The sequence below is a fragment of the Panthera pardus genome, unplaced genomic scaffold (genome assembly GCF_024362965.1).
Source record: "Panthera pardus isolate Hobbes unplaced genomic scaffold, ASM2436296v1 HiC_scaffold_6, whole genome shotgun sequence".
Lineage (NCBI taxonomy): Eukaryota > Metazoa > Chordata > Mammalia > Carnivora > Felidae > Panthera > Panthera pardus.
The window spans coordinates 19519602-19535368 of record NW_026526991.1 but is presented as its reverse complement, the minus strand read 5'-3'; the positions used below and the strand labels follow the sequence as shown (position 1 = coordinate 19535368).

Here is a 15767-nt window from a genome sequence, read left to right as displayed (position 1 = left end):
CACATTGAGGGAGAGAGTGGTGGGGAGGGAGAAGGCCAGGTGTGTGTGTGTGGGGGGGGGGGTAGGGGGAGGTGTCAGGAACAGCAGCCAGAAGAAAAGACAGGTTCCCTACACAAGAGATTTCCTATAAAAGGACAACCATGGACTTCTCAGCAGAAACAACAAATGCATGAAGATACTAGAATAAGAGCTCCAAAATGATGACTGAAAAACACTCTAGAACTAAACACTTCAAGAATGAAGCTGTACTAAAGATATTTTCAGAAAAACAAAAACCAAGACTTAGCATCAATAAACTCTCACTGAAAGATCTAAAGCAGATGGTGGCAACCAAGGTTGTGCAAAATCTGACCTCTGGCTTGTTTTTGTAAGGCCCATGAGATGAAAACCATTTTTAGATTTTTAAGGAGTTGTAAATAACTATGAGTAATTTGCAACAGACACCTTAAGTGGCTGGAAAAATGTAAAATATTAGAAATTATTTAGTAGTAAATAACTTAGCAGTAAAAATTTAGTAGTAAAGTTTTTCTTATAGTAAAGAATGTGTTTTCAGGTGAAGAAAAATGATCCCAGAAGGAAAGCCTGAGATGTAAGAAAAAGCGAGTAAAAACTCAAAGGCAAGCAGGTGGGTTGATCTAAACAAATATTAGCCACATAAAACACTTAAATTCGTGTGTTAAAGTGAAAAGAAAAATGACAGAACTAAAACATGACAGTAATAGAAGTCTGGAGGGTGTGGTAATAGTTCAGAGTCAAAGATCCTTATTTTGTTCATGAAGAAGTTAAAGATATTAATTCTGACTTTGTCTAATTAAGTGTGTATGTTAAAGTGTCTTTGGTAACCATTAAAAGAAACAGCATGTACAACCTCCAAATTAATAGGGAAGAAAACAATGAAAGGAGGTAACAAAACACAAGCAGAAGACATAAGAATATGCGTATTGGCAAGGTTTTCAAGAGTAAAAAACAAAAAGTAACCCAAATAGCCAACAGAAGAATAGATTAATCATGGTATATTTGTGTATCATATAACAATGGAAATAAATGAACTTTGACATGGAGGAATCTAACAAATACAATGGTAAGAGCAACATACTGTAGAAGAACAGAATACAGAATAATTTCATTAAAACAAAGGTTAAAACATGAAATACAATATACTGATTTGTAACACCTACATATATGGTAATTCTATAAAGAAAAACAAAGAATCCCCAAGATAAAATTTCAGACTCTTGGGGGTGAGAAGGAAAGGCCGTAAGAGGAGAACACCCAGAGGGCTTTGAGGGAATTGCTAATGTTCCATTGCTTAAGCCAGGTTGTGGGTATACAGGAACATATTTTCTTCTTCTTCTTTTTTAAAATATTTGTTTATTTTGAGAAGGGGTGAGGGGCAGAGAGAGAGGGAGAGAGAATCCCATGCAGGCTTTGCACTGATAGCCCCTATGCGGGGCCCAGCCTCACCATGAGATCATGACCTGAGCTGAAATCAAGTGCTGGATGCTCAAGTGACTGAGTCATCCAGGTGCCCCTATTTTATTATTCTTTATACTTTTTATAGATAATACATATTTTAAAATACTTTTTATAGGCTTAAAATATTGTGATTTAAAAATAAGTAAATCCTTGTCTTGTTATTTAAATCAATACCCTAACTGGTCTAGAGACTCCAGCAAAATTTTTCATGACAAATTTGCCCAAGGAATCCTCTGTATTAAGTGGCTGTAGTTACCTTTTGTAAATTATCCTTTATAATTCTTTTATAATTTTATAAAATTCTAACATCATCAAGGAAAAAAAAAAATCCAGAGCAGGTGAAACTTGTTATTTAATGAATACATATGTCTACATAGATAGGAATATTACCTAAAGGCCTATTCTAAGAACTCCATTCATCCTGAATCTAAATGCAAAGTTTCAGGGACACCTGGGTGGCTCAGTCAGTTAAGCATCCGACTTCGGCCCAGGTCATGATCTCACAGTCCATGAGTTCAAGCCCTGCATCAGGCTCTGTGCTGACAGCTCAGAGCCTGGAGCCTGCTTCAGATTCTGTGTCTCCCTCTCTCTGACCCTCCCCCATTCATGCTCTGTCTCTCTCTGTCTCAAAAATAAATAAACATTAAAAAAAAAAATAAATGCAAAGTTTTAGAGTGTGTACTTAAAGTGAATCCTATTGGATGTGTAGATTTTTTCCAGGATAGCCTTTGGGATCCTTAGCAAAGCCATTTCACAGATACATTACACAGGGTTTTCTCTAAATAATTCAGATGCCCCTTGAAAATAACTTTAAATTTCAGATGAACTTAGAGTTAACAACAAGAAGTTTTTCCATAAATGAAAAAAAGGAGATAGAAATGTACTTATCAAGGAAAGAAAAACACTGTCAACTTTTATTACTTCATAATCTGTGTGTATAATAACTGTATAGCTAACAGCCAGATATGCCAAGGCAGCAACCACTAAGCAATTTTAAAATAAGGTTAAGAGCCTAATCATAGCTGACTTCATAGTTTGGGTTACATCTATTTTTCCACACTGGACAAATCAATCTTCTAAAAATGAAGTTTCACCATCAAAACACACTTTACTTTGCGACTGTAACAACAGTGTTGACAATTGGGTTCTATAATTTGTTACCCATAGCATATATGGAGTTATTGGGTGGCCGGTGGAGATAAAGAAACCCAGGGACTGTATACCCTGAGCTTTATGTATTACCAGTGAAACCTTTTTTCCTGGCAGCAATGTCTGCCATGGAGCCAACTAAAAGGCTAGGGTGTGTGTGTGGTATAGGCAGAGACGAATGTTATTTTAGGTTTAGTGTGGGGTGTAGGCAGTATTGTATAGGAAGGAAATTAAGACACTTTGGAAAACTTGCTACAGTACAAATCATTATATAAGGCTCTGGCGTATTTGAGGTTGGGACAAAGCCAGGTTGATTGAAAGGGCTATTCTAAGGGTTTGAAATTGGTAGGCCTTCCCACCACACCCATTTAAGGCCAAACACAGAATTTTAGTCAGATGAGACTGTAAAAGTTTACCTAGTCCACTTCTTTCATCTCACACTTGAATTTATAGAACATCTGAAGAGAGTTTGCACAACCCTTCTCTGCACATTCGGTGACAGGAAATTAGCTACTTCTTGGGGGGAGCTTATTCAACTCAGGGTAGTTCTGATTAGAAGAGTTCTCTTTAACGTTAAACCTAACTCTGTTCCCATGTAAATTCTATTCAGTGCTCCTGCCTTCTGGAACCATATGGATTAAGTCTACTTCAGTGATGGCAAGTGTCTGGCCACAGCTGATCTCTCCTTAGGTGAATGCACTCAAAGAGCAGATTCAGCATCGGTCTTAAAGCGCTATTAAGCCACAACTCAACTCAGAATTGACAAGTTACACAAAATACATCTACCATTCTGAGTCTAATCCCTCTTTCACATGATGGTTTCAAACATTTTAATAGCATTCTGAAATCTGTCTTCGAATACATCATCTGCTTTGCATCATAATATACACTGCTGAGAACTGAAGTAAACATTAAACAACCTGTGAATTTATACAGGAGAATATAGAGCTATACTGTCCAGCATGGTAGCCACCAGTCACATGGGGTGATTAAGCACCTGAAATACAGCTAGTTCAAAACCGTGTATATTTTATAAAGTGCAAAATCCACACCAATACAAAATATCTCATAAATTAAAAATTTTTTTTTTTAATGTTTACTTTTGAGAGAGAGAGGCAGAGCGTGAGCCAGGGAGGGCAGAGAGAGAGGGAGACACAGAGTGTGAAGCAGGCTCCAGGTTCTGAGCTGTCAGCACAGAGCCTGATGAAGGGCTTGAACTCACAAACTGCGAGATCATGCCCTGAGCTGAAACCAGATGCTTAGCTGACTGAGCCACCCAGGAGCCCCTCATTAACTTCTCATATTGGTCACACATGAAATATTTTGGATACAATGGGTTAAAAAAAAACATTAAAATTAATTTCACCTGGTTTTTACTTTTAATGTGTTTGCTATAACACTTAAATTTATATACCTGTGGCTCACATTGTATTTCTACAGGACAGCATTGAATTTGGCAGTTAATCATTGCACTGACTCATGGTGAACATCCAGGTGACTAAAAACTGTAAGTCACAATTGTCTCTTCTAGCTTTAGCAGTCTATCATTTCAAGACTTTATTAATTTTTAGCTTGTTCAACTTGGTCCATTAATCCGATCTATTAAAGAATAGCTCAATTCTAAGTACAGTGTCTGGCAAACAACAGGTGCTTAATAAATACTTGTTAAATGCAGTTTATCATCAAAGCATTAGGTATCCTTGTCAGCTTCATGTTCTATATAAATTCAATGAGCTTGTTTAAATCAAATGTTCTCATTCAAATCCCAGTAAGGGTCCCGATGCATTACTGGTGACCCTTTGAATAGACTAGAAACTTTCATGTTTCCTCCACCCTTTGCACATAGGAGTTTTTAGAGCAGTTTTCTTACTGCATTGTTTTATGTTTAAACATCTTGAGGTCAGAGTCCTTGCTTTTTTAACATGTGTTACCAGTTCCCAGCACCTGATTTGCACTTAATACTTGACAAATACATGACATCAATTAACAGTACCATCATTCAGCTCAAATTTCCATATTCAAAAGAACACCATAAGATTCTGAAAAATGCTTTGTTGAAATTTAAACCTAGTGCACTGTTTCCTAAGAGTCTTAGAATGAGGATTGCCTTTCCAACAGGAAAGTGGAAAGCTTTCAATTCAATTTACCTTTACTTCATGTTGTCTCAGACAAGAGGGAGGCAGAAATTGGATGCTATGAAACTTGAAGATTCTAACATGAGAAAACACAATGTTTAATAGTGTTTAATTAGATAAAAAAAACTTTAAAGGGAAGCAATAATTTATTCTGAATCCTCAAACACAGATTATTGGGATTCAATTCTCTTGCAGAACTATTTGAAATATGGCTGCAACCTGTCTGAACAGCACAGAGGGAAAAGAACAGGGGTTTAGAACAAAGGTCTAGATCTTGTTTTTTTATTTACCAGTCATTTACAAATCCCTGAATTTCTTTGAAGTAAAATGGAAACTCTATGAGGTCAGGGACAGTTGTTTAATTATATCTCCGATACTTGGCACAGAATATTTGTGTTCGTTACTTGCCAAATTAATAAAATCCAATTCTTTCTTTAGGTAACTTGGCTGTAAGACCTAGATTGCCAATCTGACAGGTCTGAAGATGAACAAGGACAATGTGCAAGACATGACAGAGCAATACAAATGTTTTTGTTAGTTCTCTTCTCGTTTTGTCTTTTGCTTTCATTTTCTCTCTGCCACTCATCACCTCTGCCTTTCTTCTTAATTTTTTTCTCCCTTCTTGACTTTCTCATTTCCTAGCTGGACATAAACAAGAGATTAAGGTATACTTTTTCAGTATTTTTTTTAAACACAATTCTATGTTTACAGCTATTAATTTTAAAAGTAATGAAGTAAAAGTTTCACCTGTAAGGAGCTGCTCTATTCTTTCGTAGGTTAGTAGCCTACACTGGAAAGATGGTTTTTCCCTCAATCTTTTCCAAGAGTGTGTTATTTCTCTTAATAATGTGGACTTTTTTTGATCCTAACCAAGTAGTCCAGCTAGTCAGACCGAGGGTCACTTAGTGTGAAAGCGAGCACTTCCTATCCCAACCTTAAGAGACAACGTGGGACAACGTAAGACCTCCTGTATTCTACTCAGACACCAAAAAACTGAAGCCTTTAATTCATACTTTCTCCTTAGGATAAATACTCATGCAGTCTAACTTTGTATAACTTTATATATTTATTGCATTGCAAAATGCTAAATTGCATTTATGATGCCAAAACATTGTAAGATACTGAACTGCTTCCCAAGTAAAAGAGAAAATAATGTTTATAAACAGTATGGGAGTGGTAAAGTTACTTTAAATCTTTGAAAACTGATCACTGCCAAATTACCTCATTGATTAATCTTAACTTGAGAAATACTGTTCTATGAATAATATTCCGGTAAGTTAAGGATTAGCCAAGATTTCTGAGAGTTGAACTCTCATTGTTTAGACTCTTCCACATGTGGAACTATTTCCTGTGAGAAAACATGGTGTGTGCTCATCAGAAACAATCTTGCTTTGGTGATTAAATATGGGCCTGTGCTAGGGGGCAATGCTGACCAAATCAATGGCAGTTAAAACATGTGTGTGTGTGTGTGTGTGTGTGTGTGCATTAAATGTCCCAGATGCCTTCCAGGAACTTCTCATGTACTAACTCACTACATTCTCATAACACCCCATTAAGTATTATTTTCATCATTTTTATAGAACAGAGGTTAAGTACCTGCTCAAGGTCATATAGCTATTAAGAGGTAAAGCCAGGTAGGAGTAAAAATCTAAGCATTTTGGTGCCAGAGCTCATTGTCTTAATGACTGTGCTAAATTGTCTGTTCAATTAATATGGTCTCATACTTTGTACACTCTGGATGTATGCTTTAGATGTATGAGAAGCAAGAGAGCATATGAATAGAAAAGCTGAATATCCTGACAGCTGGAAAATCTCCTGGAGTACGATTTTTAAGACTTGTTTCCTAAGTCAAAGTGGAATGTAGAAAAACTAGATTAATTACTTAGAATTCATTTGTTTCCCTGTACATACCAAATGTTCAGTTAATCACAACCTTCAATTACTAGGATATTGCATTTCTAAACATGAGGCAAAAGAGAAGCCTTACAGTCTTTTTTTTCACTACTTATTTAATGTTTCCACAAGTCTCAGGCATATATTACTGGAATATCTTCCTCTGTAGTTCTTCATATCATTTTTTTTTTCTTACATTCAAACTCAATATGCTTTCCAAATTTAGCCAAAGTTTACCAAAAAAATTTTTTTAAGCTCTGAAATAGCTGCACTGTCATTCACTGAGTTTGTACACTAACCTGAAATGTACACGTGCCAATGACCACATAATTACTGCCACCATATGCAATTAGGTTTCCTGAATCCCCACTCTCAAAGGGATTAAATTCTACCACATGCACATAATCTTCACAATCCACAGTGTAGGCAGCATTTCTTGTGGCATCTTGCTTCATCTTGTATGTCAATACTTGAACAGTTGTAAAAATAAAATAGCCTTCTACTGGACAAGGTCACGAAACTGTGGATGATAGCACAGACACGGTTAAGACAGAAACCATCAAAGTGTTAGTCACTTTCAGCAAATAAAATAAGGACATGGTGTTTCAGACGCCAGAGACAGCTAAACAATTTCAAGTACTTCTTTAAATACTTTATGAGTGATACCTGCAGAATATATCATAATATCCTGTTCAGATGACCTAAAAGATATAGTAAGTACTTGAAGATGTAACCACTGTAGTAAATATATTCATAAAAATTAATGATACTTAACATTTACGAAGCACCACTTGTAAGTTCCATGTTGAGGATTTAACTGACATCAGGACACCTATATTTGCAAACTTAAGAGGAAGGTACTACTTACAGTTCCCATTTTACAGAGAAAGAAATGGAGACTTTAATAGGTTAGCTGCCAAGCTCCTAAGACGAGACAGCATTTAAAATACTTTACTATGTGTTGGACACCAGTGCTAGAGAAGTAAAACACAGCCCTCCACCTTGAAGATTACAATATCCGGTAATGGTCATGATTCAGTGTGAAAAGAGCAATAAAATAAGCAGATCCAAAATAGAGGATCTGGAGGAAGGAGTGCCGAAATGTGTGACATAAAGATAATATTCATAAAACTAGGCACAAAATTTCAACCAGCCTGTCATGGCCTGGTGTGCACTGTGGAAGCAGCATTCCCAGACGAAGCAGCATTCCCAGAGATTTAGGGATCTAAAGAGGTCTTTTTTTCTCTTAACTGGATGCAGGAGTTGTCCTGAGAACAGTTGGGCTCAGTAACAAACACATCAAGAACCTGATAAGTATTTATTGAGAATCAGAGGAATCCCACCTCAGGGAGCCTATAAAATAGTAACCATAGGAGAGGGGATCCGGGACTGAGCAATAGTTAAAGGTGACCAGCAGGTGGATGCCCTCAGAGGCAGCGCCGTTTCAGAAGTGGAAAATATTCGAGGTCAGGAAACTTGGTTCCCTATTCCTCGTTAAACTAGTGCCCAATCTCACTACATTCTCAGGGTTTTACTGTACAAGGCGGGCTGGACTTGTCCTCTAAAACTGGAGGGGAAAAGACGGAAGGAACAACTGAAGTCCTCTCAAAGAACCCCAACACCTCTCCCCAGGCAGGCAAGTCCCGCGAGACCCCGCTACCACCTCCCGAAGCCCCAGGTCAGAAGGAAGAGAGGTGGAACACGGTTGGGGAGAGAAGGAACTCGCACGAAAAGGATGCGAGCGCGGGCGGCCAGGAGCAGAGCGGCGCGGCCCCCTGGGTTCCCTTGTGATACGCACCAGGGGCGTCGGGAAGTGGTCAGAAGGAATCTGGTCTCCGCTGGGGGCTGCTGCGGCGCGCTCGGATTTAGTTTCCGGGTCAGAGGGCGGAAGCAGCGATTGGCTCCCGAGCCTTCCCGCGAGATTTAAAATTAAAATGGACAACTTGGAGACTGCAGCTCGGCCGGAGTTTGCTTCTGTTGGGTCTGCACCTAGCGGGTCTACTTTGAGCCAGGTGAGTCTCTTGTCTTCCTTACCCTGCTGTCGTACTTTAATTTTTGACTCAGGCTGCGGCTGGGGAGGGGTTTTCGGTGACAGCTAAGTAACCGTCTAGGGTATTATTTTTTCAGTGGCTTTGCTCTCGAGCCTGGTTGGGTCCCGGGGTGTTGAACAGAGTTCACGGTACCTAGTGATGAATAGAGCTAAAAGGTCCTGAGGGATCATTTGCAGACTGGAAGACTGAGCCCCGTAGAGGCCTATTTAGGTTCATTAGGTTGGCAGGAAACCAGGTCCTAGTCCCAAAACGTGCGCAGGCTCCAATTCTGAGACTTCGCCCTCTCCCTGTTACATTCTTCTAAGGAATATTTAGGATCAGCATTCTGACTATAATAGCACCAACGACTGCCATTTTTTTTTTTTTTTTTCAATTGGGCACCTAATAAGTGTGCAGGCACTAGGTTGGTTATTTACTTGTGTCTCATAGTTTTATGAGGTAGGAGATCTCTTAACTGGTTTTACATTTAAGGAAATTAATATTCATCAGAGATTTTAAATACTGAAGGCCATACATCTCTTAAATTGGGGAACCTGATGTGGGCCCTGGAATGTCTGACTCAAAAATTCTTTTACCATCTCACACTGTCTCTACAGTGATAATTTCCTGTCTCATAATTTTTGCTACAGTGCAGTTTGGAATCCAGTTTTTTTTTTTTTAATTTTTTTTTAACTTTTATTTATTTTTGAGACAGAGAGAGACACAGCATGAACGGGGGAGGGGCAGAGAGAGAGGGAGACACAGAATCGGAAGCAAGCTCCAGGCTCTGAGCCATCAGCCCAGAGCCCCACGCGGGGCTCGAACTCGCGGACCGCGAGATCGTGACCTGAGCTGAAGTCGGACGCTTAACCGACTGAGCCACCCAGGCGCCCCTGGAATCCAGTTTTTTAAAACAAGTATTTATTATCGATGCCACCTTCTACTGTTTTTGTATAGTGCAGCCTAACATTCAGAGTGGTTGCATATTCATTGTCTCATTGACTTCTCATAACTGGCTGGAAGGTATTATTCCTGTTTTCTATGTGATGATACTTTTACCTAGGCAGTCAGTTTTACAACTGACTTTTGCAGACAGCTAGCTGCTGACAAGCTGAGACTACACCAGTGTTGGCAAACTAGGGCACTACTTGCTTTTGTTTTTTTGTAGTCAGTTCCTGAGCTAAGAATAGATTTTACATGTTTGAATAGTTGAAACAAAAACAAGAGAATAATATTTTGTGAAACTTAATTTTAATTTCCATAAAGTTTTGTTGAAGCACAGCTATGCTCATTTGTTTATGTATTGTCTGTGGCTATTTTCGTACAGCAAGATCAAGTAGAATAGTTGTGACATGTAGACCATATGCTTTGCACTCCTTAAATATTTACTATTTTGGTCCTTTCCAAAAAGTGTTCTGACCCCTGGATGAGACTGTTGGCTTTTATATGTGCCAGACACTGCTAAAAGCTAAACTTGTATTTATGTCATTTACTTTTCACAAAATCCTGTGAGATAGGAACTATTATTTTCATTTTCAGTACAAGGAGGCTGAGGCAGGGGCGGTGACATAACTTGGCATAGATCTCGTAGCTATTAAGTTAATTCTTGACTAGTTTTCATTCTTAGCAATCTGAACTCATATTACTTTGAAATAATACCCTAAATTATTTAGTGCTAAAGATTTGTCGGGTAAACTGATCATATAACTGAAAATTTACTTTTTCACTTTCTTTTTTTTTTTTTTTTTCTTTTAAGAAGTAAGGGTGATGGGCACCTGGGTGACTCAGTTGAGCATCTGACTTCAGCTCAGGTCATGATCTCGTGGTTTGTGAGTTTGAGCCCTGCATTGGGCTCTCTGCCAGCAGGGCAGAATCTGCTTTGGATCCTCTGTCCCCTCTCTTTCTGCCCCTCTCTGGCATGTGTGCTCGCTCTTTCTCCCTCTCTCTCAAATAAGCCTTTAAAAAAAAAGAAATGAAGGTGATATTTTGAAGAGAAATATAACTTTTAGCAACTTACTAGTATTTGTATAGATGTAGATATTGTAAAGTTTTTTATTTGTATCTTTAAATTGCACCACTGATGCAACTATGAATTATTGCTTTGTAAATGTTATGTACCCATTTTCTTGATCATATAAACCCAAAATACCTAGTAAATATCTGGAATTCTATTTATGCCACATAAAGAAAGAAAAAGATAACAGGAAGCTAATAAATGGGATATGTACAGTAGAATATACCCAAAATAAGATAATGTCATATGAATATGTTAGAAATGAGCATACTTAAGAGGAGGTAGGAAAAAACAACTTTTAGCGGGCATAACTGTAAACTCAGAGAAAGGAATTACTTCCTTGTTTACACTTGGGCTTATAAGACATTGGAACTACATCCAGTTATTTTGAAAGACTTTTGTCTGTCAAGAGAAGTTATGTAATACAGTGATTTAAGAGCACAGCTTATGGAGTTAAGCATCTTGGGTTTAAGTCTGTTTTGCCATTTGCTAGCTGAGTGACATGGGGCATCACATTCTTCAAAGGTAAAATGAAGATAATAATAGACCTTCCTCATAGGACTCTTGCAAAGATTGAATAAGGTAATAAATATTAAGCTTTTGAAAAGTTTCTGGCACCAAGAAACTGCTGAATATTAGATATTGTATTGGTTATCTATTGCTGTGTAACAAACCATCCAAAACTTAGTGGATTTAAAACAGCAACCACTTTATTTGCTTATGATACTGTGGACCAGCAATGGCTGGACTCAGCTAAGTGGTTCTGCTAGTCTTGCCTGGGATCACTAATGTGGCTGCAGTTTCTCTGGCAGGTTGATGGGGGCTGGAAAGTCTAATATAGCCTCACGTGTCTTTGAGTTGGTGTTGGTTGTCAACTGGAGTGCATTGGTTCTCTTTTCTATGGCCTCTTGAGAGGTGAGCTTGGACTTTTTCATATGGCAGTCTAGGGTAAGAAAGAGAGTAAGAACTAAAGCTGCAAAGCCTTGTATCAGGAGGCCCCTAAGACCACCTATAGGTTGGATGTCTGCTAAGGCTCAGAGGACTTAGCATCTAGTTGTGCCCATACCTCTAATTTATTACAGCAACAAGATGCTAAACAAAATCAACAAAGAACGAAGCTACATGGGGAGGCAGTGCATGAAGCAAAGTCCTGGGGTGATCAGGCATAAGCTTACAGAAGTCTGTTCTTAGTGGAGTCACATAGGACATGCTTAAGTCCTCCAGCAAAAAGTCTTGACAACCCATATTAAATAGTGTCTATCAGGAAAACTCTTTAGAGATGCAGTGCCCAGGGTACTGAGGTAGGTATCCTCTGTCTGTGTTCTAAAATTCCAGACTCAGAAAGAAAGCATTGTGTTCAGCATAAACTATATTATTTGTATAAACAGTTTAGCCACAGTGAGCCACTCTTACTGGGAACCCTCCTGAATTCTGAGTTCCCAGGTGCAGCCAAGGGCCAACCTTGTAGGCAGGACTTTCAAAAGATAGATATCAGGCATGCTGTAGTAACCCTTTTCTTTTTTTTTTATTAAAAAAAATTTATTTTTAGCGTTTATTTTTTTGAGACAGAGCATGAATGGGGGAGGGTCAGAGAGAGAGGGAGACACAGAATCTGAAACAGGATCCAGGCTCCGAGCTGTCAGCACAGAGCCTGACGCGGGGCTCGAACTCACAGACCATGAGATCGTGACCTGAGCCGAAGTTGGACGCTTAACCAACTAAGCCACCCAGGTGCCCCTGTAGTAGTAACTCTTTTCAACATAGGCCTTTTGCGAGCCAGGCTTGGAACTCCCATGACGTCATTCTTGCCATATTCACTTGGTAAATCAAGTCACTAGACTGACCCATATTTAAAAGGGTAAAAAAGTAGACCAGTTATTTTGGGATAATGTAGGGATGGGAGGAAATTGGTCTTTTTCTTTTTTCTTTTTCTTTTTTTTTTTTAATTTACCACACATATTACCATCTATCTCAAAACAAATATAACAAATATTTTGAAACTCCTTTAATTAGCTATGTCTGTGTCTATAATTACTAAGTTTGTAGAATTTATATATCTGTTTTATATGAATTTTCAGACTGAAGGTTGGATTTTGTTATTTCAAAAGATTTGGCTTAAGAAAACTAAAGGAGAGGAAAATATGATTGTGCAGAAGTTTTGTTGTTCTGTTTTCCTAAATTTAATTAAAAGCAATCTTAGTAAATATGAAATGACCTTTCATTCACTACTTATTTTTCCCTAACTCTGCTTTCTTACACATGTTAAATATTAGTTTCCAATTAAAATAAAGCTTTTTAACATTGCATTTTGTTCTAATTTCAGAGAATGGCTGTGGTTAATCAAAAGTCTATCTTGGATATGATTAAAGAGTTCAGAAGGAATTGGCACATTCTTTGTGACTCTGAGAGAACTACTGTATGTGGTGCAGACTCCATGCTCTTGGCATTGCAGCTTTCCATGGCAGACAACAACAAACAGGTTAGTAGACTATATTTGGGTTTACTTATTTTTTTAAAGTGAATTTTGGTAGCTGCTCATTTTAATTATATCAATTTCTTTGCAGTATATGTCCTCCTATGATAATATCAATATAGTATTTTCAAAAATGCCTCTCTATATCTACGTCAAAATATTACAATTGGATTTGAAATGATTTGCTTCAAAATTAAGGCCTTCATGTGTATAATTTAACATAGGACATGCATATTCAATGTTTAATTTGAAATCTTGAGATAAATATGCAACTAGTATTATGGTTAAAAATGTTTTTATTTATGACTTCTTTAAAAAGTTCTAGAAGGCATACATAAATTATGTTTATTTTAATATAATTGAAGTATTTTATGACTAATTTCAGACTCAGTGCTATAGATTGATTATTCTAAGCCATGTTATGAATCAGAATCACTTGGGAAGGTTTTTAAACAAATCTTGGAATTTCCAGTCTTGGAAATTCTGATTCTTGTAATCTGCACTGAGACTCTGGAAATTGTCTTTTTAAAATCTTTTCTTAATCTGATTCTTATGTAGTTGGCTTGGACCAAACTAGTGGCCCATAAAGAGTGTTGACGTTTAGAGGCTTTGACTTTATCTGGCAGGGTGGGCAGGGAGGGTCTCTGATGCAACTTTCCACCTTTCTTATGCTTAGCTTTGTCTCCTAAAACTTGTGCTCAGCGTTCATAAAAATCAGCTTCTTTAGTGTCAGGGAATGGTAGTTACCAGGGAAATATAGGCTCCATCATTTGCTTACCCATCTGTATTGGCACTTTCTCATTGTTTTTGAGCTTTTGGGTTTTTATTTTCATTTTTTTTAAATTAAATTTTAGTTAATGTACAGTCCAATATTTGTTTTAGGAGTAGAATTCAGTGATTCATCCCTTACATACAACACCCAGTGCTCATCACAACAAGTGCCCTCCTTAATACCTCTCACCCATCTAGCCCATCTCCCACCCACCTCCCTCCATCAACCCTCAGTTTATTCTCTATCGTTAAGAGTCTCTTGTGGTTTGTTTCCGTCTCTCCTCCCCCCCGCCCCTTCCCATATGTTTATTTGTTTTGATTCTTAAATTCCACATATGAGTGAAATCATATGGTGTTTGTCTTTCTCTGATTGACTTAATACACTCTAGCTCTATCCACGTCATTGCAAATGGCAAGATTTCATTTTTTTTTTTTAAAATATTTATTTTTTTTTTTTTTTAAATTTTTTTTTCAACGTTTTTTATTTATTTTTGGGACAGAGAGAGACAGAGCATGAATGGGGGAGGGGCAGAGAGAGAGGGAGACACAGAATCGGAAACAGGCTCCAGGCTCCGAGCCATCAGCCCAGAGCCTGACGCGGGGCTCGAACTCACGGACCGCGAGATCGTGACCTGGCTGAAGTCGGACGCTTAACCGACTGCGCCACCCAGGCGCCCCAAAAATATTTATTTTTGAGAGAGAGAGAGAGTGTGCAGAGTGTGAGCAGGGAAGGGGCAGAGAGAGGGACACACAGAATCCGAAGACAGGCTCCAGGCTCAGAGCTGTCGGCAACAGAGCCAGACACAGGTCTCAAACTCGTGAACTGCCAGATCATTACCTGAGCTGAGGTCGGATGCTTAACTGACTGAGCCACCTACGTGCCCCAAGATGTCATTCTTTTGATGACTGAGTAATATTCCATTGTATATATATACCACATCTTCTTTATCCATTCATCAGTTGATGGACATTTGGGCTCTTTCCATAGTTTGGCTATTGTTGATAATGCTGCTGTAAACATCAAGATGCATGTACCTCTTTGAATCTGTATTTTTGTATCCTTTGGGTAAATACCTAATAATGCAATTGCTGGATTGTAGGGTAGTTCTATTTTAGTTGTTTTGTTTTCCAGAGTGTCTACCAGTTTGCATTCCCACCAACAGTGCAAGTGGGTTCCCCTTTCTCCATATTCTTGGCAACCCCTTGTTTCTTGTGTTGTTAATTTTAGCCATTCTGACAGGTGTGAGGTGGTATCTCATCTGGTTTTGATTTGTATTTCCCTGATGCTGAGTGATACTGAGCATCTTTTTTTTTTTTTTAATGTTTATGTATTTATTTATTTTTGAGGTGACTGGGGGAAGGGCAGAGAGAGGTCAGAGAATCTCAGGCAGGCTCCTCATTGTCAGCATAGAGTCCGATGTGAGGCTCCATCTCCCCAACCTGAGATCATGACCTGAGCTGAGATCTAGAGTCAGATGCTTAACCAACTGAGCCACCCAGGTGGCCCAGTTGAGCATCTTTTCATGTGTCTGTTAGCCATCTGGATGTCTTTGGAAAAGTGTCTATTCATGTCGTCCCCCATTTCTTAATTGGGTTATTTGATTTTTGGGTGTTGAGTTTGATAACTTCTTTATAGATTTTGGATTCTCTTTATCAGATATGTCATTTGCAAATATCTTCTCCCATTTAATAGGCTCCCTTTTAGTGTTATTGATTATTTCCTTTGCTGTACAGAAGCTTTTTATCTTAATGAAGTCCCAATAGTTGATTATTTTTGACTTTTTGTAATTTCCTTTATGGACAATTCAGTCATGAAAAAATATTTT

The 15767-nt window shown here is 38.2% G+C and overlaps 2 protein-coding genes and 1 long non-coding RNA gene across 4 annotated transcripts in view; 1 reads left to right on the top strand and 2 right to left on the bottom strand.

Annotated features, from left to right (window-relative positions):
* The window catches only part of NUP37 (nucleoporin 37), a 41912-nt gene extending 33352 nt beyond the window's left edge, over positions 1 to 8560 (bottom strand). The window contains exons 1-2 of one of the 2 annotated variants that reach the window (XM_019446605.2): positions 8452 to 8560; positions 6953 to 7173 (exon numbers count right to left, since the gene is read on the bottom strand). In XM_019446605.2, the coding sequence (XP_019302150.1) occupies positions 6953 to 7108 (156 nt within the window). In that variant the 5' untranslated portion in view covers positions 7109 to 7173; positions 8452 to 8560. Of the gene's footprint in view, positions 1 to 6952; positions 7174 to 7428; positions 7823 to 8451 lie in introns of those variants that run through there. The other variant, XM_019446606.2, reaches the window with a different exon arrangement.
* LOC109265417 (uncharacterized) lies at positions 999 to 6946 on the bottom strand. Its single transcript, XR_002079172.2, has 2 exons — positions 5508 to 6946; positions 999 to 5402 (listed from the first exon to the last, which is right to left on the bottom strand). It is a non-coding gene; the product is annotated as an uncharacterized LOC109265417 (long non-coding RNA).
* A 15-nt stretch (positions 8561 to 8575) lies between the features above and the next one.
* The window catches only part of PARPBP (PARP1 binding protein), a 61031-nt gene continuing 53839 nt past the window's right edge, over positions 8576 to 15767 (top strand). Inside the window, exons 1-2 of the mRNA XM_019446604.2 lie at positions 8576 to 8665; positions 13021 to 13176. Coding sequence (XP_019302149.1) covers positions 8588 to 8665; positions 13021 to 13176 — 234 coding nt within the window. The 5' untranslated portion in view covers positions 8576 to 8587. The remainder of the gene's footprint in view (positions 8666 to 13020; positions 13177 to 15767) is intronic.